At 37.7% G+C, this 22,911-nt stretch overlaps 1 protein-coding gene across 2 annotated transcripts in view; it reads right to left on the bottom strand.

The window, feature by feature from the left end:
- LOC127628137 (gamma-aminobutyric acid receptor subunit alpha-3-like) overlaps positions 1-22,911 on the bottom strand; it is a 305,412-nt gene that overhangs the window by 226,751 nt on the left and 55,750 nt on the right. For both annotated transcript variants that reach the window (XM_052104840.1, XM_052104841.1), the window contains exon 2: positions 19,976-20,082. In XM_052104840.1, coding sequence (XP_051960800.1) covers positions 19,976-20,061 — 86 coding nt within the window. In that variant the 5' untranslated portion in view covers positions 20,062-20,082. The remainder of the gene's footprint in view (positions 1-19,975; positions 20,083-22,911) is intronic.

Genomic DNA, 22,911 nt, shown 5'->3' with positions numbered 1-22,911 from the left:
GAGTCATTTGTTTGGGAATCGGTCTACACTGGTCGTGCTGTGTTTCGTGCTGTACATTTTAAAAACAATATTCATAAGGGTAATTTGTTCGGAAATCGTACTTCACTGGTCACGCTATTTGTTTTACGCTGTAGATAAAAAAACTAATAAGAGTAAATCGTTTGGGATAGGGCTGTCAGTTGGGAAGCGAAAATACATTCAAATTTTTATCTTATATATTTTCAAAATTCAGCTGATTTTTAAATTGACATTGTTTCCTTAGTCCACAAGAGGGCACATTGACCACATAAACAATACAGAACCATGTTATATTATTGCAAAGAACATTCCTGGCTGTTAAAAAAAAAAAGCATTTCATTTTCAATTAATTTGCATAAAATTCATACATAAAAAGTTTTAGTCTTTCCATATTCCCAAATGTCAAGCCAATAATAAAATGAGGAGGTAAAACACATCAATAGACAGTTCACATGGTGTTACACTTGTACTGATGCCACAGTACACTACCTAGACTCAACCTTTATAATAAAACGAAATACCACATTGTTTTTTGTTTTTTTATTCATTACAGTTGTATATAGGGTAGTAGTATTCACAGATAGCAGTGGTATTTGGCTGAACTGGTGGTGAAGTGGCACAGACTATGAGCCCAGGACAGGGGCTGTTCAAACTGATGGAACACAACAGACTGGAACCGAACGCGAGGATCTCAAGACACAAATTTAGAAGTTGAACTCCTTTCCTGACAGAGCGTTTAAAAAAACGAATTGCTTAATCTGAGAAATGCTTAAAAAGTAAAGAGCAAGATGCAATGTACAAAGATCTCCACCTACTGTAAGGGGTTGTTCACACAGAACGCTTTTGTTTTTCAATGTATACGTGCGCTAGACGAACCTCTTTGTTTCGCCAGAAATATGCCAGCATATGAACCAAACAGAACCAAACTATAACAGTTTCTTGGTTCCCAACCCTGTTGTGAATGCTGATTCATGTTTACTTTAAGGCCCTGTTTCCGCCTGGTATTACGATGTGTCTCAGGTGATCCGATCACATGTGGTCAGGTGAGAAACATTGCTGTTTACAGCTGGTCACTTAAATGCATCTCCTGTGACCACTTGTGATCGGATTTGAAGGGGGGGTTTCTGTTAAATGATGACATACATCACTCACTATGACAGTGTGTTACTGATTGATACGTTTTTGACCACATTCGCCTGTGGTTCTTGTGATCTGATCATGGTTCACAAAATGGTTTAGACCCTGTTTAGGACTATATTTAGTGCTGACCACATGTGATTGAATCACCTGAAATGCATCTTAATACCAGGTGGAAAAGATGCATTTGATGGGCACAGCACAGCAATTCAAACTACAGACTCCAGCTGCTACAATCATTCACACAGAGTGTTACAATTTCACCCCAAAAGCTCAGTTGGGATAGCTCTTTTTAAGCCCATCCAATTGATGGGACTGTGTGCCCATTCTGCTATAGAGAAACATGCAATTACTGTGATTAAGGAGCAGATTGCTGAGCCACATGTAACTTCTCAAACATGTTGGTCCAACTTTGCTGAAAATAGCATGACCATCAGACCGTCCTGGGTCAAAGCTTTCTGATAAAGAATCTTTCTAGCTGTGTAGCAAACAAAAACAATGAGCCTTCTCTAGCCTGAGCTTCAGGAACATTTATGTCAGAAACCATGATGAGCAGTGCAGACACGAGCTGGGTAAGAAGGTTGAATAAGCAAAAAGACAGTTAGAAAAGGGTAACTGCTTGATTAAATCCTAGAATGTGTATTTTAGTTAGCAAATTCTTGACATATATGGGAAATTAGTTTTCAAGCTAAGTGTCAACTGCGTCACTATCTGAAATCACACTTGATGGCATTTGTAGACATATCTTAACCTGACATCTACAATGACATCCTTGTCTAATCTATATTCTGGTGCCTACAAAAACACTGAAGCAAAGAAACCAAGCCCATACAGCATAGCTTAAGTACTCTGATCCCCAAAATATAAAGGACATTTTTTGGTCCGAGATGACAAGAAGACTGAGGTAACAATAAATGGAAATGTTCTCAAAACTGTGCAGCTGTGTAAAACCTGATTTTCCCTCATTGCAATTAAGAACCAAATCAGCCGGGAGGATTAAAACATCCTTTCAATCCTGACAGGCCTTCCTGAACACTGCTGCACATTTACAATGTCCTGCAGAGCACCCTGAAGAAAACTCAACATGAATCAAACTAATTTCAATAATGCGACTAAAAACAAACCTAGGCACTCGAAAGGTGTCACTTGAACCAAATACATACTAAGCCATTAAGGTTAAGGTCAATTAGGTTCATGTAAAAACCTGCATCACTTCTTTCCATTCTTCTCCCTTTTGCATGAATCAAACATGAGATAAGACATGTGAAATCCTCCAACACAGAGTATGGGTTCTTATTCAGAACAGATTCCATTTAAAAAAAATGACAGAACCAAATGATGACCATGATATTTGGTTTTATTAACAGTTCTCGAACACACATTCTTCTGCCGATGCAGACAGATAAAATACATTTCTAAAACACTCTTATCTTATTTGCTTCAGTGCTATTCAACTGTGTGACCCGCTACAAAATCGACAGCGCAAACAGAACAGCATTAAGGTACTCTGGGTCTTGCCGTTTCGCTGGGACCTGCAGTCGTCATGATGCGCTACACAGGCGGGTTTTTGCCATTGCGCTCCGTTTCTGTGTTAACATTAGTGTTTCCCGCTGAACGTGTTTACATAAGTGTCCTCCCATGACATTGATGGGTGACAATCGAGTGGTGGATGACGTGACCCCCCCCCCCCAAAACCGTGGTAAGCCCATGCTTTACCGAGTGCAAAGTATACAGCGTAACCAGTATAGTCTGATTCCCGATTGAATTACCCCCGTTTCTATTTAGTGAATTTAAAAACATACAGCACAACCAGTGTAGTCGAATTCAGGAACAAGTTACTCCAGAGCAGCGGTGTCTCTGCATTAGGGGCAAGTGGGGCTAAGATCCGCCAGAGGTGGCGCTGTTGTGCAAATTATATGGCATCATCTATTTTTTTCTTCTTTTGATTCAATTCTATTATTAATAAAGTACATTGTGTAAAACCCATTTAATTGTTCTCATTTGCAATGCGTAGGGCTAGCCCTTCATCCTCAATGTTAATCAACAGAGATCTGTAGAACGTCATGGGCATGTGCAATGAGTGTTCAGCGATGGCCTGAGGGACTAGTGTGCCTTTGCCCTGGAGCCAATCAAAAGCTTTGATCATATTTATGTCAAGATTTTGACATGAGCCTCGGAAGTTACCGGGTGCAGAGTAGACCTGCGTACTAAATTCATTGGTAAGTTTTAAAAGCAAACTTTATTATAATGTACAGCTGGTTGGATTAGTTAAAGTGCACCGTTCATCATTTCATTGAATTGTATGCCATTGCGTTAATGTGTTGTGTTGTTGATGCATTGGTTTGTATTAGATTACAATGACTGCTAAATATAGTGAGTCTGTCGTTTTGAGTAGTTTTGTTATGCTGTTTATTTGAGTTAGTGAGATAATATGCACACCTTCTGAAGATTTGCCTATTTGCGATTTACTTGAGCTTTTTGACGTGGATGAGCACGTCTTAGTTGTGTTTTGTTCTGAGATTAAATCATTAGGGATGGCATCATGTTAAGAGGTTGCGCTAGAAAAAAGTCTTTATTCGTCACTCTCTGTAAAATTTCTGTCATGATCTATTTTAATCAGTCATACTTGTTTTCGTTTTATAAGTACTAGGGTACTGAGAGACGTAGAATCCATTATGATGGCACATACATGACAGTAGATAGGCTTTTCTGGTACATTTTTTGACCCCCCCCCCCTTGTTTGAGTCCGGTGAAACCAACGAGTTCTAGTGTGAAACTTCTACCTGTCAATCAGCCGCTGTGCTAAAATACGTTTTTTAATTTGCCGGTTAAAGTGCATACACACATGCACAAGTTCACAGAACTACATAGTCCCTGATGTGAACATAAAGTGTAACATGAGAAGCACAACTGTGAAGCTCAGTTAGCACAGTAACTCCACTAAATAATGGACAATTCTGCTCTAAACGTGATGTTTGCACTTAAATGCATGCATAATTGACTGAAATGAATGACATTTTTTTGTCAGTGTTTTAAAGATAGGTCAAATAATTGATTGTTAAGTGACTGTTTGTGCCCCACACTAAATATTGACCCTAAGACATCACTGCTCCAGAGACTATCTAGCAGAGATGAGGCACTTCTATTCAAATGAATGGGAGAAATTGGAATGCCCAACCAAGGAGCTCTAGCACCCAATAGTCAATGGATGTAGAAAGGAAGTGCCAACTTACATGTAAAAGTGGCAATCACCTTTTAGATCACCTGTCAATCAACTCGAGAACGTGCATGCGCATTAGCTGTACAAACTGGGAAAATTGTGGTTTTTAGCATAATATCTGAGTATGATACCAATTTTGTCAGATTTTACTGATGATTTGAAATATGCTCTTTTTGACAGTGGGAGCGGTTACTGAATCTGACTAGTTCACCGAACCACAGGTCAATAATTGGTTAAAATCCCTGACTCAAAGAAAAGGAAACTGCTATTTTGTAATGTTGTAAATCAGTATAGTTACTGTTAAGTTTATTTCTGATTTGTTATATGTGCTGTTGAAATCTGAAACTCATAATTTTGCAATAGAATACTGAGGGTGGTAAATGCAATAAGAATTACGTTTCCCTTTGTACACTTTTTTCTTCCACAAAAGTAGCAAAATAATTGTTAAAGCAACCGTTAAATTCTTTACAATTCCCATCCCTACTCACTCAGCAAAAAGACTCTTGCTGTGGCTGGAATGAGATACTGTCCATCCCATGCAGTGGGATTTTGACATTGATTTCCTCCCTTTGGCCTGCAGTCCTTCAGAAATACCCTCTGCTAGGCCAAAGGGGAATGTAATCAGATTTCAGCGAAGCCAGCTGAGACTATCAGCCACTTAATGTTTGTAATGTTGACAATGCTATTACTCAGTTTATCAACGAGTGTGGAAAAGTGGAAGAATATGCAGGCTAATAAGCATGTGAATTGCAGCATTGGGAACATACTGTTCCTCATTAGCATGATGTTGGAAATTAGCGCTACTGTGAATCCACACTAATGGACAAAGATAAAATGATTCTGGATTCTGCACTTTCGTTTGTTTATGCAAGTGGCGCAGATATTACACACTTCAGCTTTAATATTTATTGACAAAGCAACCTTTGTTATGCACATACTTTTTACATTACATTTTGTAAATGCCTGATGCAGACTGAAACGTTGCGGTGTCAAAAAAAGTTAAAGGCAGAATATTAACAGTTAACCACTTTAGCATGTGGTATTTCAGCACAAACACCTGCTTCTTAATCACTACCCAGCCGAAACTCATTTACCCGGAGCAATTAACATTGCGTTGGAAAACATGTTTTTTTTTTTTTATCAATCGTGTAGTAGTAATACATCAAATAATGACCCGTTAGACTGTTAACCTGCCATTTATCCTGATGCACACTTTTGGCATGTTAAACAGAAGATTATAGTGTCTGGATCACAGTAGTGAAGTGATGCTGTATGCAGTTGTCTGCTGTAGTTGTCTGCAGTTGTCCGCTATTTACATTTACATTTATGCATTTGGCATTTTTATCCAAAGAAACTTAGAGTGCACTTATTAAAGGGAAAATCCCCCAAGAGCAACCTGGAGTTGAGTGCCTTGCTCAAGGACACAATGGTGGTGGCTGTGGGGATCAAACCAGCGACCTTCTGATTACTAGTTATGTGCTTTAGCCCACTACTCCACACCACTCATGGGTGTCAGTGGTGTTTAGGGGTCAGAACCGACCTGCAAGATCAGAATCGCACTGGGCATACAATCACGTTATCTAGGTCTGTTAGTCAGGTTTTGTTTTTTTATCTGACTTGAATTTCAGAAGCATTTACATAATATTTTACTCTTATTTTACAGCCCATGTCCATATGCGTGGATGTTGTATTTTGGCTTCACTATACCCAAAGCATAATTTAAATTAATTTAACCTACTAAGTACTGTTCACAAGACTATAGACTGTCACTTAAGGGTTAAACTTCTTGCTCAACGAGTCATGTGACACAACAACATGGCGTTTATTTCCATGAAGCGTTTCAATGGGTGCAGAGCCAATAAAATTGCCTCTGGTAAGAAACCTCTTTAAGTTTCTTCATTGAAATCCATTTAGGTGTAAAGAGTGGCATCTCTACTTTTGTTTTATATTCCACTTTTAAAAAAGCATTAATTTTTCGAGAGTCAGCACACAGATAAACATGATGTCCACATATGTGGATTTTGGGACATTATTGCCTCAAAAGTTAAAAAACAAAAAAACATGTTATTTTTAATAACTTTCAACATTAACACATCCGTTAACATGTAATTTCACTTCATTTAAAAAAAACATTTTGTTACCCCTGTACAATATGGTTCTAGTAAATACATTCCTATATTTACTGTGCATTATCACACTGAGAATCAATAAGTTCATCCAAAAGCTGAAAATGTTGCTTTCAGAGGCTTTATATGGAGTTAGGATGAAAATAAGTACATTTGATCCAAACTTCCTGTCCAAAGTTCAGTTTCAGGCTGTAGATGATGTTTGGACCAGTCAACAATGTTTATATGTATCATTTTATTTTAACATGGTTGGCAGTTATTAGATGATGCTGGCCAATACTTTGAGTCAGAATTAATTATGCTAATTTATGATGTAATGTCCTGTGATGGACTGGCGACCTGTCCAGGGTGTCCCCCGCCTTTCGCCCAATGTTAGCTGGGATAGGCTCCAGCCCCCCGCGACCCTGTACACAGGATACGCGGTTGACGATGGATGGATGGATGATGTAATGTCTGTAAAATCTCAAACACATGAATACCCAACACTCCTAGAAACATATAGCTTGGAATTATTTTAAATTTCACAATTTAGTTCCGCTGTCCACATATGTGGACATCAATTAACTATTTGCTCTATACATTTTTTGTTGTTGATTAGGTTATTCTAGTTACAAATCAAAAAGGGAAATCAAAATTACACAAAGCAATCAGGCTCAGGTCTCAGGAGGTTAAAGTGCCCATACAATTACTGATTGTGTACATTGAATTGTGTCCTAGTGGGTTTCTTTTTCAAAGTAGCTCTCTGTCTCTGAGCAGGGATGCATCAAGTATTAACTCACCAAGTGAGCAATACCTCAAGTCAAGTTAGGGACCCCAAATAAGACATTAGAGTCAATTTGAGCATGGTGATTCTGAATACCCGGTGTATGTAATGCTAACTATACTGATTCATCCCTTTCTTGATAAATTAACCTGTTGGAGATGGACGAACGTGGAGGCTCTCGACTGATGCACGCTGAGAATTGCTAAGTGGCCTGTTGCCCATCAACTTCCCTTTACCCATAACGAAGTAACACATTAACCTTGACAATGTCACGCAATCCATAGACAGTATGTTATGTGTTACCTGGGTCAAATCTCAGAGTGCCACCCACCCAATCTGATGCATGTGAATGATGCATGTCTGAAGAGCTGTAATCCATATGGAAGTAGAGCAGGAGTGGCACTCTCCCCCTCCTTTTCATTGATTTTATGTCACTTTGGACACTTGCGTTGATACTGATTCCAAACAAAACAGACAACAAAAGAGGCTCAAGCTATCCGCGATCGTTAGCACAAGATTGAACCACAACGGGGTGTTGTGTGTTTGTGTGTGTGCGTTTCAGCGGCACTTCATCGGGAAGGCAAAACACAGGAGGCTCATTCATATGTTAAAGATGGATTGTTGCGAATAATAGTTCAATCAAGCCCTGCCTATCGGCGCACGTGTGTGCAGTGAGGGATGACAGTGATGGAATGAGTGACATTAGCTAATTTGGGATATTTGTCTGTGACAACTTTGTCCATTAGTAAAGTCTCCGCCCCACACTGTCGCAAAGCCGATTTAGTCATGGGATGGTATCGTGTGGCATCAGCAAGCCTCCGGGACTCGGAGAAATACAGCTCTGTTGATTTGGAGAGATATTTGTGAGGTATAAGCACTCTTCTGCTCTGAAGTCTAAAGGGATTATTCCTAAACTTTGTCATGGTTCTAGTGGGCTTGCTACATATACGAGAGGCCACATAAAATATCCTCGGATACACAGCATCCATGCAGAATGTTTCGTCTGCAGTGTGAGGGAGAAAAGGAGCCAACCTGATCTTATGTTACTATACCTATATTATTGCAAAATTATATTTACAAGGCAATACATTTCATAATATGTATTACATAAAGAAACTACATTTTCAAGTTGTTTTATAACTCAACTAATACAGTGTTGCAATTCAGGGCTCCAGACTGCGAGTAAAATTGTTGCAAATGTGACAAAAATAAATAAATACAACAATAATTTTAAAATCAAGTCGCTATTGGCAACAGTCAGAAACACTTTGTGTGCATTTATATTGCATCTTTTGAGTGGGCATGAGATGAGCTTGCTGCACGCAACAACAAACACAGAGCGAGCCATGATGTCCGATTTGAGGACAAATGACTCTTTTGAACCTGGTCTTTTGAATAAATCAGCGGAAAAGATTAACAAAATGGGTTTGAATTAAGAAGCTCAGGTTAGCAGTTTGAATCAGTCACTTTCTAAGTGAATTGTACAGTTAATCAGCCGTCAGTGAGTTCACAACTGACTAATGGAGTACTGGAATACCAGATATTTATAAAATGCAATCGCTGATGATCTACTTTTGGTGAATTACTGCCATTTCAAAATAAGAGTCCCCAGTGTATTTTTAGGGCTTTTTCAAAATTAAAAGTCCTGCATATGTACAAAATATTTTTGTACATATGCAGGTTATGTTATTTTTTCAGGTTATTTTTTATTTTTGGTAGCACAATACACTGCATCCGCAATTTGAACTCTTAGTTTCTGTGTCTTGACTGCCCTGTCACAGTAAGGAAAGACTATCACTGCATCCGAATATCCATACTTTCCTTCTAAGTGTCAAATGAGTTGTATGGAGCACTGGTTGCTACAAGCTTCCAGCCGGACAGAGAGGCACACCTCACACACCACCGCATGCATCATCTTAGTTTTAAGATGGGCTACAAAGCAAATAAACTGCTTTCACTCAAAGAGTATGTAACACTTCTCTGACCACTTCTTGCATCACTCCTCTTAAAATGCAATACATACACAATAAATTAACAACTAAAACCTTTATCAGTCAATTAACAAAGGACACTGCATCTACATGCACATATGCATTCAGGATGGACTTCAAAGACACTTCATGTATATATAGCCAGAGGGGAACTGGCTTCATTGTCATTTTTTTTCAGATTGTTGCCCTGCACTTGCAATGAAATTAACTTCAAAGAAAAGAGTACAAGTTCTGAGGAGCATGCAAATCGACATGTGAACCGAAAGGGAGGTAGGTTTTGTTGATTTAAAACTCAATAGAGCATCAACCCTAAAAACCTCATCTATTTGGAAGTACATTCTCTCTTTTGGCATCACACAGTGGACATTTCACCTCAGAAGTTCTGCAATACAGTGTAGCCACATCATTTAATTTAGCAAAAATGTCACCACAGTCAAGTAATTTTCATAAGATTAGGCTGAAAAGAGCAGCTACTTGAAGCTAGAAGAGTGTGACGAGGTCAACGTCAAAGAGCCATGCTCTTGCCTTTCTTGTGATTGAGGTCACCTTGTTAGTATGTGCAGGAGGTTTGCAGTGGTTTGATCTGCTGTCCAGAATAGATTAATATCAAGACCTAGCAGTCAATGTAGAAGTGTCAGTAGTCATTTAGCCTTGTTTAACAACATACTTGTAGTTCGGCAAAAATCTTGAAGATTTACAGTCAAGGATCTTTGAAGCCAGGTACAGCAAGGACACGGCTCACAAGATGAAGAGCCCTATGCTGTTATCATGTTGTCTCTAGCAGTGCCTCTGATATTTTGGAGTGCGTTGGATGGAAATTATGGATTTTGAGGGGTTAAAATGAAGAGAACTGGCACTTATATCAGGAATTGCATGATCCAATTTTCAAAAAGTCACCTAAATGATGTTAAGCACATCTAATCTGCACTAAGACATGGTTGAACATGTTTTTTTTTGTTTGTTTTTTTAAGATATGACTAATGCTAGCATTCAGTCTGCCTTGTAGCTTCATGTACTCACACAACCTCATTTTTGGGATACTTTTCTGCACTGGGGGAAAACATTTAGAAAAGTTTGTATTTGTACATGACTGGGAAGGCTGAAATTAAATCTGCTTGGGAACAGACTAAGCAACAAAGGGCTATGGATCACAATAAAAGCTTATCATACCCAAAGTATCCAAAGAAGAGAAATGGGTCAGCTGTATAAACAGCACTGTTTAATTCTCTCTTTAGTCACAAGGAAATGTATTCTGCAAAACAAAGTAAAGCTTGCTGTAACAAGGCACTGGTTTGTCCATTTAATAGCCTTGTTTATTCTGCTTTTTTATCTATATCAATTATTAATAACAACAGTAAATAATGAGCACATGTTTCTGGAATAGACCGAGAAGCAGACATAAAGTCCTTGATGAAAGAACTTGAAGTCTGAGGCAAAAGAACTTGACTTTTCAACTTAATGTTTGACAAAAACTATTAAAGAAATAGTTTACCCAAAAAAATAAAATTCTGTCATCATTCGTCATTTATATATCATTCTAAACCTGTTTGACTTCTTTCTTCCATGGAACAAAAAAAAAAAAAAGACATATTCTGATGAGTGTTCACACTTCTTTTCCATACAACAAAAGCATATAGTATTGAGAGCTATGGCAGAGGATAAGATTTTTCAATGAATAACAATTCCTCACACAGAGCTATCGTATGACTCCAGATGACTTGGAATATAGTCAGGGTTGGAAGGGTTACTTTTAAAATGTATTCCACTACAAATTACAGAATAAATGCTGTAAAATGTAATTTGTAACATATTCCGTTAGATTACTCAAGGTCAGTAACGATCTAAATACTTTGGATTTAATCTTCAGCACTGGCAGATTATTTTTTTTTTATTTTATTGTTTGTTATACAAATTGAATGTAAACAAATTTGCCAGAACAGTGAGACAAAATACACTTATATTAAAAATGTATTTTCTGAAAAAATATCTTATGCAGTATTGCTTCTCAAATAAATGTATCTTGTTTTAAAGATTTTTTAAATATATTTTAACAGGACAACAATACAAAACTTATCATTAAGGATATAATTTTTTCTGTACATTTTTGCTCTAATTTTGAGATCATACTAGAGAAAAAGATTATGATATGATGTCGATTTTCTTGATAGAATTTATTATAAAATATAATACTCACACCTGATGGCAGGTGCATTTATGGGTGGGGAATATCATTTAAGCTTAGCATAAAGCTACATTTGCATATGACAATTTACACAAGGTTAATTATTTCTGTTGCTCCAAACTTTCAAAACCCCACAGAGTGTATACAATGGGGTATTTTTCTGATCGAATGTGGATTCTGCTCATAGAACGAGGCAAAAAATATATTATTTGTAGCTCTCTATATGATGCTAAAGGCTACATTGTTTAGCATTTGTCACAAATCCTCATCCTTTATTCTTTTAAAAATAGCCAAACCTCTTAAAACTATATATCGTCATAATTGTGTATTTATCAGATTCATGTTTTATCTTTTTGTAAATCTGTAAAAACATGTTGTAGTTCCTCTATTAAGCTGCAATTGGAGACCTGAGCCCTGAGTTGATTTTGGCAGACTACTCAGCCTTACCAGCTTTAGGACCCTGTTTACACCTTGTATTAATATGCGTCTCGGGTGATGCAATTCCATGTGGTCAGATGAGACATATTGCTGTTTACACCTGGTCGCTTAAATGCATCTCCTGTGATCACTTGTGTTCAGATTTGTTCGCTGTCTATTTGACTTCTCAATGAAAATGGTTTTGTTCTGTGAAACTGAGATGTTGCACTGGATATAATGTTATGTGACCTGTACAGTATAATAGACAATGATGATACATGGTACTAATATCCTGTACTTTATGTTTCTTTAGTTAATGTAGGTTTGATGATATGTCATATCAATGTGTGTATTTGTTTTAGTTATTGCATATTTGGATGATGGTGACTGTAATCTTGATGAAAAGCTAATTTCCGAGGAATCGGACAATAAATGTATTATTATTATTACACTATGTAACACAATTTTTGTTCCTGGGTAGTAAGTGTTATTTCCTTATTGCTTATGCCTCAAAAGAATAGAAAATGGCTATTATTCCCCACAACATTTGCAACCTATGATATTTTTAAAGGTACCAATTTCCAATGAGAAAACAGTCAGAAAAAAACATATGAATCCAAATTAACATGTATTTATACTAAAGTAATAAAAAAATTCCTGCAAAAGATTTAGAAGTGAGTACTTTTTCAGGAATGTACTCATCATATTGATTTACTCATCAAATGTACTCATCATCTTGATGCTGTTGTAATCCTCTTTGAGGTGCACCGAGTGAGCCAGAGGAAGAGACGGGTACTTGTTAACATTATGGATTCCGATTGCCTCGAACAGACTGGTCACATTGTGACAGAAGCAGAGCCCATCTTGATGGGTGAAGAAGCTGTAAAAAGGTTGGTATGAAGTGTTCCTCTGATCTGCACACTTTCATCCAACAAGTTCCACTGCTTGAGCCTAGACGTCAAAAGCTCAGCATTGGACTTGGTGGGACCAAGATCTCTAATTACATCGTTGAGGTCTTTTTGGTTGGGGTAGTATGGGTTTCTCTCCTCAGCTCCACCTCTGAAATTATCATCTGGATCTACAAAGTCTTCCTCGCTCTCTGACTTGCTGCTCTCTTCTAAAGACGGCTGCTTTCTCTCTGGAGGAGTGGGTACGGGGAGCTCATGGCAGTGTGGCACCGGGCGATGGATGAAGGAAGGTCTGGCTATAGGATAGCAGGTGCATTCTTGCCAGTCTGACATTTGGAAGGGTCCACCATGTAGAAGTAGCAGTTGCTTGAGTGGTCAGTTGGTTCCCGCAACATTCTTGGGATAGCAAACTTCATGGCTCTCGTTTTCCCTCTGTACCATCCTACAAAAATAATTTTACTTCTCCCATGACTAATGTGTGAGAGATTCTTGTATCATTTTTCATATATTATATATTTTTTCAATGACATTGAAAATTGTTAAAACATGTAAAAATGTACAAATTTAAAATTTTTAAAAAGTAACAAAGTTAAGTTATTTTTGCAATGCTCGTAGGTGAAATGAGGTGCCCAGGGTTTGTCTTGATCCCCGACAGGCATGCCGAAATATGCCTTGTAGGCCTCACACATTTTAGCAGATGCTTGCACGGAGTAGTTTTTCACTCTTATCTTGTTAAATTGGCAACAGACAGAGCAAAATGCACCTGCCGGATGCTTGCAGCCTCTTGATGCATCTCAGAAAAATGCAGATATGTATCCACTTAGGCAGCTGGAACTAAACTAAACTGGTGGGCTTAAGACCCATGAATTTATACTACTATTTATATTACTGGAAAGTTCTAGAAAGTTCTAGAAGTTACTCCATGTTTACTCATCAATTAATCTATCTGGAATGTTCTGGAAAATAGGTACATTTCAAAATATCACTGTCCTGGTAACAAAATCATAGTTTGTGGGGAATAATAGCCATTTTCTATACTTTTGAGGCATAAGAAATTAGGAAATAACACTTACTACCGAGGAACCAAAAAAAATAAAAAACTTGTTACACAGTGTTATTATTTGGAGGAGAGGGCCTCTAATTTATGACGACATACATCAATCACTATGACAGTGTGTTACTTCATGATATTAAAGTGCAACAAAGTCAGAAAATACAAAGAAAGTGCAAAATAAACGGAGTGCAACAAAGTCAGAAAATACAAAGAAAGTGCAAAATAAACGTTAAAAAAAAAAATAATCTGTTTCTCCCAGATGCAGTTGAAATTTTATCTAAGCACAAATGCAACATTTCAAGCAAAAGTATCTATTATTTTAGTGGATTACCAGTATTAAAGGAGCTTCAGGTGTTCGTGCTTCTCATATGTGTGATATTAGACACACTGAAGACGATTCGTGAAGCTCTCGTGATTGTGAACGTACCTGCTTTTTTTCATTTTCCGATCGGAAGTTATTTCCTTTTAAAGCCGCTCGTAACCGGCTCGTTAACTCTTGTTTTAGCACAGCGGTTGATTGACAAGTGAAGGGCAGTGCTTCACTGCTGTCAGGACGCATACAGGATGGATAAGCATTTACACCTCAGATGCAATGTGGACACATGCGTTTTTGACCACATTTGAATGTGGTTTTTGTGATCTGATCACAAAATATTTTAGACCCATTGAGACCTGTATTTAACACTGACCACATGTGATCGCATCACCCGAAACACATTTTAATACCAGGTGGAAACAGGGCCTATATGGTTAGGATTAGGGATGGGGTTAGGGCCTTTGCTGCCTGCCAGGAACAATTCAAGGCACATTTGTACAGCTGTTCAAACACTCCTAAGAGTGCATTTTCTACATGGATAAAGGTTTTCCAACTGTATAGACTAAATATCAAATGAAACAAATGACAATAAAATGCAAAGTAATCTCTTCAGTAATCAAAATACTTTTTGAATGTAACTGTATTCTGATCACCAACTATTTCAATTGTAACTGTAGAGGAATACAGTTACTAATATTTTGTATTTTAACTATGTAACACTGTTGCATGTATCCCGTTACTCCCCAACCCTGTTTTTTGAAAATAGTTAAGTGCTGATTCTCTTAGCACCATCTCCAGTGAAAGATCATTGCCTGGAAAAAACATGGTGTTACTTTTGGAGGGTGTGAAATACTTGTTCGGGGAGACTGATGCTGTGATGTCACACTGAATCCAATTCAGAGCATCATCTATCATCTGACACACTGGACAAATGAATTGCTGTTCCCAAAGTAAGGGACCTACTTTCAATTACCCATCTTAACACAATGGGTTCTTTTTTCTTCTCTTATTTTTTTCTCCTCTCTCTCTCTCTGTCTCTTGTGCTTTGTGTTTCTGTTTTGCTTATGTTACTGGCAGATGGAACTGGTGGATTCCAATCAATGTTCTGCTTTGACTAATTACTCTGACAGAGCTGGTGAGGATCCAGATGAATAGATGCCTGCTGAGCATGCCTGGCACCACACACACACACACTGAAGCAATGCACAAATATATCTTCATAAGCAGAGATAAACAGCTAGAAATCTCCAGTATAATGATTCCCTTTTTAAGCACTTACCAAGAGATGATCTGATATGATTGCAGCTCAGGATAACTGTTATGAATGCACACCAAAAACACACTTGCAATGGGTCAGAAAGAACTTTGTAAGGGATCACGGATTGTGATGAACTGTAGGATTAGACTAAATACAGTATTATTACCTTAGGTTGAGGCCCAAACATACTATGTGCACAGTTCATTTTCAGTTTTTTTGTTTAGTCAGAATTTTTGTCTTTTGATGAAAATGTCCTTTAAAGTAAGTTGATATATCATCATGTCATATTTATTAGTTTTAGTCAATTTTACTATGACTAAAATGGGATATAATTTTAGGTGACAAAAAATTATTTAGTTGATGATAATGTGCAGAATGACAAAATCATGCATCAAACTGTAACAGACCTAAACTTTAACCAAATATTCAAATGTACATTACTGTGCAAACGTTTTAGGCACTTCAGATGTTTAACAAAAGCATTTGTCTTAAGATGGTTATTTATATCTTCAGCTTTAGTGTGTCAATATGAAATATAAATGTTAGACTCCCAAACATTACAAATTACAAATAGAAAAGAATAGAATAGTAGAACAGGGCAGGCCATGCAACAGATGTCATGGCCCCCACAAAGTCCCTCATTGAGTCAATCTGAGATTACAAAAAGAGACAGAAGCAATTGAGACGAATTGTGTCGAATTCTCCAAGAAAACTGTGTCCTGGTGTATCTAGGAGAATTGGGGCTTTTTTGAAGACAAAGGTGGTCACACCGAATATTGATTTATCTTTTGTTATGTTTACTGGACTTTGTGTGACATTAATTGATAAATGAAAACTATTTATTTCATTATTTTTGAAGACATCCTCACTATGAAACATTTTTCACATGTGCCTAAAACTTTTGCACAGTATTGTATTTTTTAAATGTATACTTACATTTTATAATACTTACAATTAAGACATGTATCAAACATACAAAGTTTATTTAAATACAGTATGTACAATAGTACTTCATTTTAAAATTAAAATTAAAATACAGTATGGAAGATTATACAACATGATAAAACTATCCTGAATACCTGTGAAATATTAGCATATATACGCATTAAATGATTAACTCACAATTGATGTATTAGCTACTTTTTTAGAAGTCAGGCCTACTCTGTTGTGAATTCCTCACTATTAGACAGTGTAGGATATTGCATTGCATGTAGCATGTTTTTAAGGAAACAGCTTATTCACAACGCAAGTTATACATTCTGACTATTGCAAAACTAGCATGTTTATTATACAATTGTACAGTTCAGCACAGATTTAGTTTTTTTTGTTTATTTAATCCCCTTTTCTCCCAATTTGGAATGTCCAATTCCCACTACTTACAAGGTCCTCGTGGTGGTGCGGTTACACTCCTCAATCTGGGTGGTGGAGGACAAGTCTCAGTTGCCTCTGCTTCTGAGACAGTCAATTCGCGCATCTTATCACGTGGCTCGCTGTTCATGACACCGCAGAGACTTCTAGCATGTGGAGGCTCATGCTATCCTCCCCGATCCACACACAACTTACCATGCATCCCATTGAGAGCGAGAACCACTATACGTGACCACGATGAGGTTACCCTGGACTCGAACTCGAGACTCCAGGGGTGGTAGTCAGCGTCAATACTCGCTGAGCTACCCAGGCCTCAGGTTCTAGTGCATTGTTAATATCTTACAGTATTATATTTTTGTCATATTTTCATCAACAGCATGATTTCATTAAAACCATTTGATTATTGTCATGTCTCTTATTGTTATTGTTGACTATATCAAAAAATCCTAAATCAATAAAAGTAGGTGAACACAGAAGCTTCTATCTGTGTAAGCTCAATTACATGCATAGTTACATTTCAAATTGTGTCAGACCACAATTCATAACACAAGTATGCATAAAAATGTACCGTATTTTCCAGAATATCAGTCGTGGGTTTTTTTTGTTTTTGTTTTACAAAAGTTCCTACGACTTATGGTCAAACGTGATTTATTGGGGGCCTGTGTAAATCTGCGATTATTGATGCTGACTGCTACACCTGGTGTCACGAGTTTGAATCAAGGGCATGCTGAGTGACTCCATCCAGGTCTCCTAAGCAACCATAGTGGCCTGGTTGCTAGGGAGGGTAGAGTCATATGTGGTAACCTCCTCATGGTCGCTATAATGTGGTTCTCGCTCTCGGTGGGGTGCATGGTGAGTTGTGTGTAGATGCCGCTGAGAAAAGCTTGAAGCCTCCAATGCGCTATGTCTCCGCGGTAACATGCTCAACAAGCCACGTGATAAGATGCGTGGATTGACGGCCTCAGACGCGGAGGCTACTGAGATTCGTCCTCCGCCACCTGGATTGAGACGAGTCGCTACGTCACCACGAGGACTTGGAGCGCATTGGGAATTGGGCATTCCAAATTAGGGAGAAAACAGGAGAAAAAAAAACATGATTTATTTATAGAATTATGTAATTGAGCTGTTTCATATGCTTACATAGCAAAAAAAATACAGTTAGTAAACTGGACAATTAGTACTTAGAAAATAAGGTTGCAAATTTCAGAAAAAACTTGATCGCAGTTCAGCCATGCAACTCTGTGGCACAAGCTGTTTGACTTGTTATCTGTTAGAAAATAGGCTCACTCACATTTGACATGTTAACCCAATTGGCTTGCATGGCGTAAGCTAATTGGTTCTCTGGCTTGCTATCGGGTAGCCAATCATCTTGCATCTCACTCCTTGTCTTTTATTTAAATGGGTAAGTTTTGCAGTTAAGCTGGTTTCTCTTCAGCATTCTTCGAGAGTTTTTTACTATGAAAATGCAATTTGCTCAGCTGGTTTGCTGGGGGTTCCTTCTATCAGACTGTACAGTAAGGTCTGCTTTGGCCATGACATATAGAAGCGCATCTTAATAGGGTAGGCCTTAGCCAAATCTGGCTGGCACACATTGCTATTTTTGGACATTGGATTAAATAAATCCACATATAGCTATTTTAAGTCACTAGTTAAATAATCTCAAGGCTTTCCTAGCTCAGGTACACATTATGTGGTAGGTCACTAACATTTAAGCAGGGCGATGCACAAATAGACATTTAGTTAATTCATGTTAGGCCATTTGGCCTGTGCCCTAGACATACCTAGCTAGCATATATTCTGTGCACATGGCTCTTCAGAGCAGCAGCAGTACATACATATTGGCGATAGATCTGCTTCATTGGGGGTTTGTGTTTTGTGTTTATATATTATGCGTTTGTGCTAAGTCCCTGCTTTCTTACGGGTTTGTTGTGCAGCAGCATGTAAAACATGCTTGCAGTATGTATTGCATTTTATCTCATTGTGCAGCATCAGTATCATGTCCACATGCTAATTCCATATGTACTGTATGTGTTTTTCTAGCAGAAGCAAGTCTTTGTACTTACACTACAGCAGCAGTAGCAGCAGCATAACAGTCCGTCTATATCCTATCAGTATATCATACCCACATTCACATCTTTCCAAGAGTTTGCATGACTGAAATTATTAGAATACAAAAAGGTATTGTTTCACTCACAGACCTAAAGATGTTTATTGGTATGAACAGGCACATAGAGATATAAATATGTTATAAACAGATTTGGATTAGCATATGTGTCACTTTTTTTCATGAAACAAACAAAATATGAATAACAATTACTTAAAGGAGATTAAAACAAGCCCAAATACAATGTGATACAATGTGTCAATCTTCAGGTAGTCTTCATGGAGCAACTTGACATGCTGGGCGGCTGAATAAAAGTTGGAAACTCCTGGGTTTTAATGCTTGCCGCATGCAACCTCTGTCAGGCTATCAGTGCAATTTAAATATGGCTGTGATTTATCTGTGTTTTTTATTTCTCCTAAAAACGCAATTTTGACCAGGTGCAACTTATTTTATTTGTGGAAAATACAGTACCTGAATAATAACACATCAAGTTTTAAGGTAACTCTATCGCACCCTTGAGTACTGAGGTTTATAACCACTACAGCAACAAAAGAACGCATGTTATGTATGTCCATGCGGACTGTGCTTTAGGTATGTGTAGGCCAGGGACTCACTTCTGCGTACTCGTCCTTGCATAAAGCATGTTCCTGGCCTTAGAAGACCAACAAATCTGGCACTTAACAACGATCACAAGCTCAAAATCCCTTTTTACCTTAAATCCCAGTCTGGATGTAGCCTCACAATTATGACATGTACAAGTGAGATAATGAGCAGTAAAAGCCAACTGGCATCACTGCAACCCAATCTAGGCAAAACCGGTGTCGGCGTCCCTCAGGTTCATCTGCCATCAGTATCTCTCCAGGTTTATTGAGTCACTCTTGAAAGCAAGCCTACTCCGCTGCTGAAAATCCAATTCATGGCAGTTGATGCAAGCGTTTTACACCCAGCTACGATGGGCTCCATGGCATATTACAGAACGTAAAGCCCCTGCTACAGTAATAAAACCGTATTAATGAACATATTAGCTGCAATGCATCCTTGGATCCTGCAACATGGGGAAAGAGAGAAGGCAGAGTGTGCAACAAGATGGGGAGGGTTAATGAGTCATCCTACCCGTTCTGCAAGCTTGGGTCGAAAAGCATGAGAAAGATCCAAACACAGGGAATGCATGGTGCAAACTTGCGTAGAGTGCCAGCCATATCACTCTGAGCCACGGAAGCCTGCAGAGAGATGAGAGGAAGGAGGGTGAGAACAAGCAAATTAACAAAGTGTTAGACACCATTTCAAGATTAATCGGTGACTGTTTTGTTGACAAAACCCTTCCTCATGCGGCGAGTGACACAGTTGCATTTCTTGAACACATGGTTCCAAGTTGCTTGCCCTCCTACTTGGAAAATATGGCATGCACGCTTTTGTAGAGCTGGGCCAAATATGATATATTCATGATATTACTGCAATATTCTTGCTGAAGATATGAAATTAAGCAATAGAAATTGACGCGCTGTTCTGTGTTCACAAACGGAGCTCATGATACGCTGGTTCCTGTATATTGTGAAAGCAAAGTGCTGCAGATACACAAATTCTCAAAATTCTAAATATTTGTACCTGCTACAAATTATCATACAAATCTAAAAACACAACACCGCAAATACTCAATGCATTTTCAATTTTCTGTCAAAATAAAAATGCCAGGGAAGGTGAAGTAATAAACATATATATATATATATATATATATATATATATATATATATATATATATATATATATATATATATTAATATTAATAATAATAATAATAAATATAGCTGCAAGCAGCGATACCGGGTCAAGCTCGGCACCATGAGCAACACAAGAAGCTTTGTTGCATGTTTTTGGTTAGAGTCCGATGAATAGTCAGTATGTTATAGTTAATTTTATTTTTATTTTACTATAGTTTTTTATTATTAATTTATAACTTTTATAATGTAATTTGTATTAAATATAATTCATCCAGCAAAATTTTGACTTCACTACTTCACATCTACTTCATCTACTTCACTACAATGGCTGTTTGAATGAAATAATGGTTCCTAAGATTAAAAAAAAAAAGTATGCTATTTCAGAGCAAATACATAATTGTCGAGAATATGTATTAAACATTATCAGTAGTCTGAAAAATATCTAAATATAATTTTTGTAGCCATATTGCCCAGTCCATACACTCTTGTGATAACAATGCATCTCCTGAGGGTCAAAAATGAAAGATGTCCTGCAACTCTGATATGACAGGTCATATGTCTTATGCATCGATGTGCCAGAGTTTGAGAGTGCAACCTGTTTGTTACATGTGCTTGCTGGAACCTACTGTGCAGAGCGGTACTGCAGAGAATTTGAGTCAAGCCTTGCAGTCAAATTTTCTGTTAACTTTTAGTCTATAGCTGCTGGGGGTAAGCATTTAAAGTGTTTTTCTCTTGTAATATAATGAAAGTAAAATTAAAACAAACATTTAAATGCAGGCTGCATTAGAATTTCACTAAGTGCAAAGAGAAATTACAAGCAGACCTCAATCTATTTGCGAAGATTAAAAAACAAAGCCGCATTTGAACTCCACAAACAAAGTAATTTCTTTAAGAAATAATCTGCAGTAAACAATTGTATTCTAAGGAGCCGTTATTGCTGTGTTTCTAGTTTCTTTTCTGTAAACTGTATATATTTCAAAGGATTATTGGAACACACAGACTTGTGCATAAACTCGCACACACTGTTTCAAGAAAGCACCTTTGACCGTTCTATGATCACCAATGAGGAACAAATTAGATATTGCCCACACTGGCATCCCACGTTGGCCCGCTTCTGTGGCTTATCTTAAATGAAAAGGTGAAAATACATTAGGCTTCAAGGTGCTTGTGGGCTTTGCGGCACTATCTTTCTAGATTTTATTGTTTACTGCCAGACATGCGCAGCAGAACAAATGAACAGCAGAAGCACAAGTGTAGCATGGTAAATAAGTCCTTCAACTACCCTATTGATCAGCCTTTCTTTCTTCAAGGCTATAGCACCCTTACACATCATGTTCCATCTATGAGACCAAGTGAGCACATTGGGGAAAAAGCGACACACATGGATCTCAGTAGAGGCAAAGAGGTAAGTGCATTTTATATAAGCACAGCGCGGCTAAAATTTCCCCACTTGTTTCTCTTGCTGTGTCGTTGCCTGTTGACCATTTATTAAAGAGAAAGTTCCCCAAAAAATTAAAATTCCCTCATGTCACTTGTCAGACTGTCAGAGTTTTTTAACAGAATGTCCATCCTCAATTTTCAAGTTCACAATGAAGGCAACACAAGAAACATTGAAGATGGGCAGTTCCTCCTTTTCTACATATACTGTATGTTTTTGAGCGCTGCTGCTCTTCCAACTTATATAGATTTTGTTTACACCCGATAACCAGTTTTTACAATTGTCTTATTTATGCTTTTATAAACAATTTTTATTTTATTTTATTTAACAATAAAAACATTAGTTTATTAATATTTTAATAATAATTAGATCTGTCAAAATAAACATGTTAACTCATACGATAATTAAAAAAGTTTAACGCTTTCATTTTTCTTAATCACGATTAATGCATTTACTGTTAATACAACATAAACCAGCATAAACACTGGTTGGAAGGACAGAACCTTTGCGATGTGTCTACCCACAGTCACAACACTGATGCCACAAACACATAGCAGTGAATCACCTACGTAGGCGATCGTACAGATGGCTTCAACGTAGGTGGAGCTCCTGGTCACACCTACCGATGGCGTGGACCAATGGCAGTGTTACACCTGCAGCGCATGCTATATCTCCTGTACGCCACCAGAGGTCGCTATCCCCTGAGTACTAACTTTCACTAACTACATCTCCCAAAATCCTCCAGTCAGACTGATTACTCACCCACCTGTTCCACATCAACTCTGTCTATTTAAGTTCCACGCATTCATTGCGAAGTCTTGTTTGCCTTGTCATTTCTGAGCTTTTATTACCATTCCGGTTTACCCTGTGTTTTGACTACTGCCTGTTTTCTC

Source organism: Xyrauchen texanus, chromosome 34 (genome assembly GCF_025860055.1).
Source record: "Xyrauchen texanus isolate HMW12.3.18 chromosome 34, RBS_HiC_50CHRs, whole genome shotgun sequence".
Classification (NCBI taxonomy): domain Eukaryota; kingdom Metazoa; phylum Chordata; class Actinopteri; order Cypriniformes; family Catostomidae; genus Xyrauchen; species Xyrauchen texanus.
The sequence above is the reverse complement of the archived record's forward strand: the minus strand, read 5'-3'. Positions and strand labels throughout refer to the sequence as shown.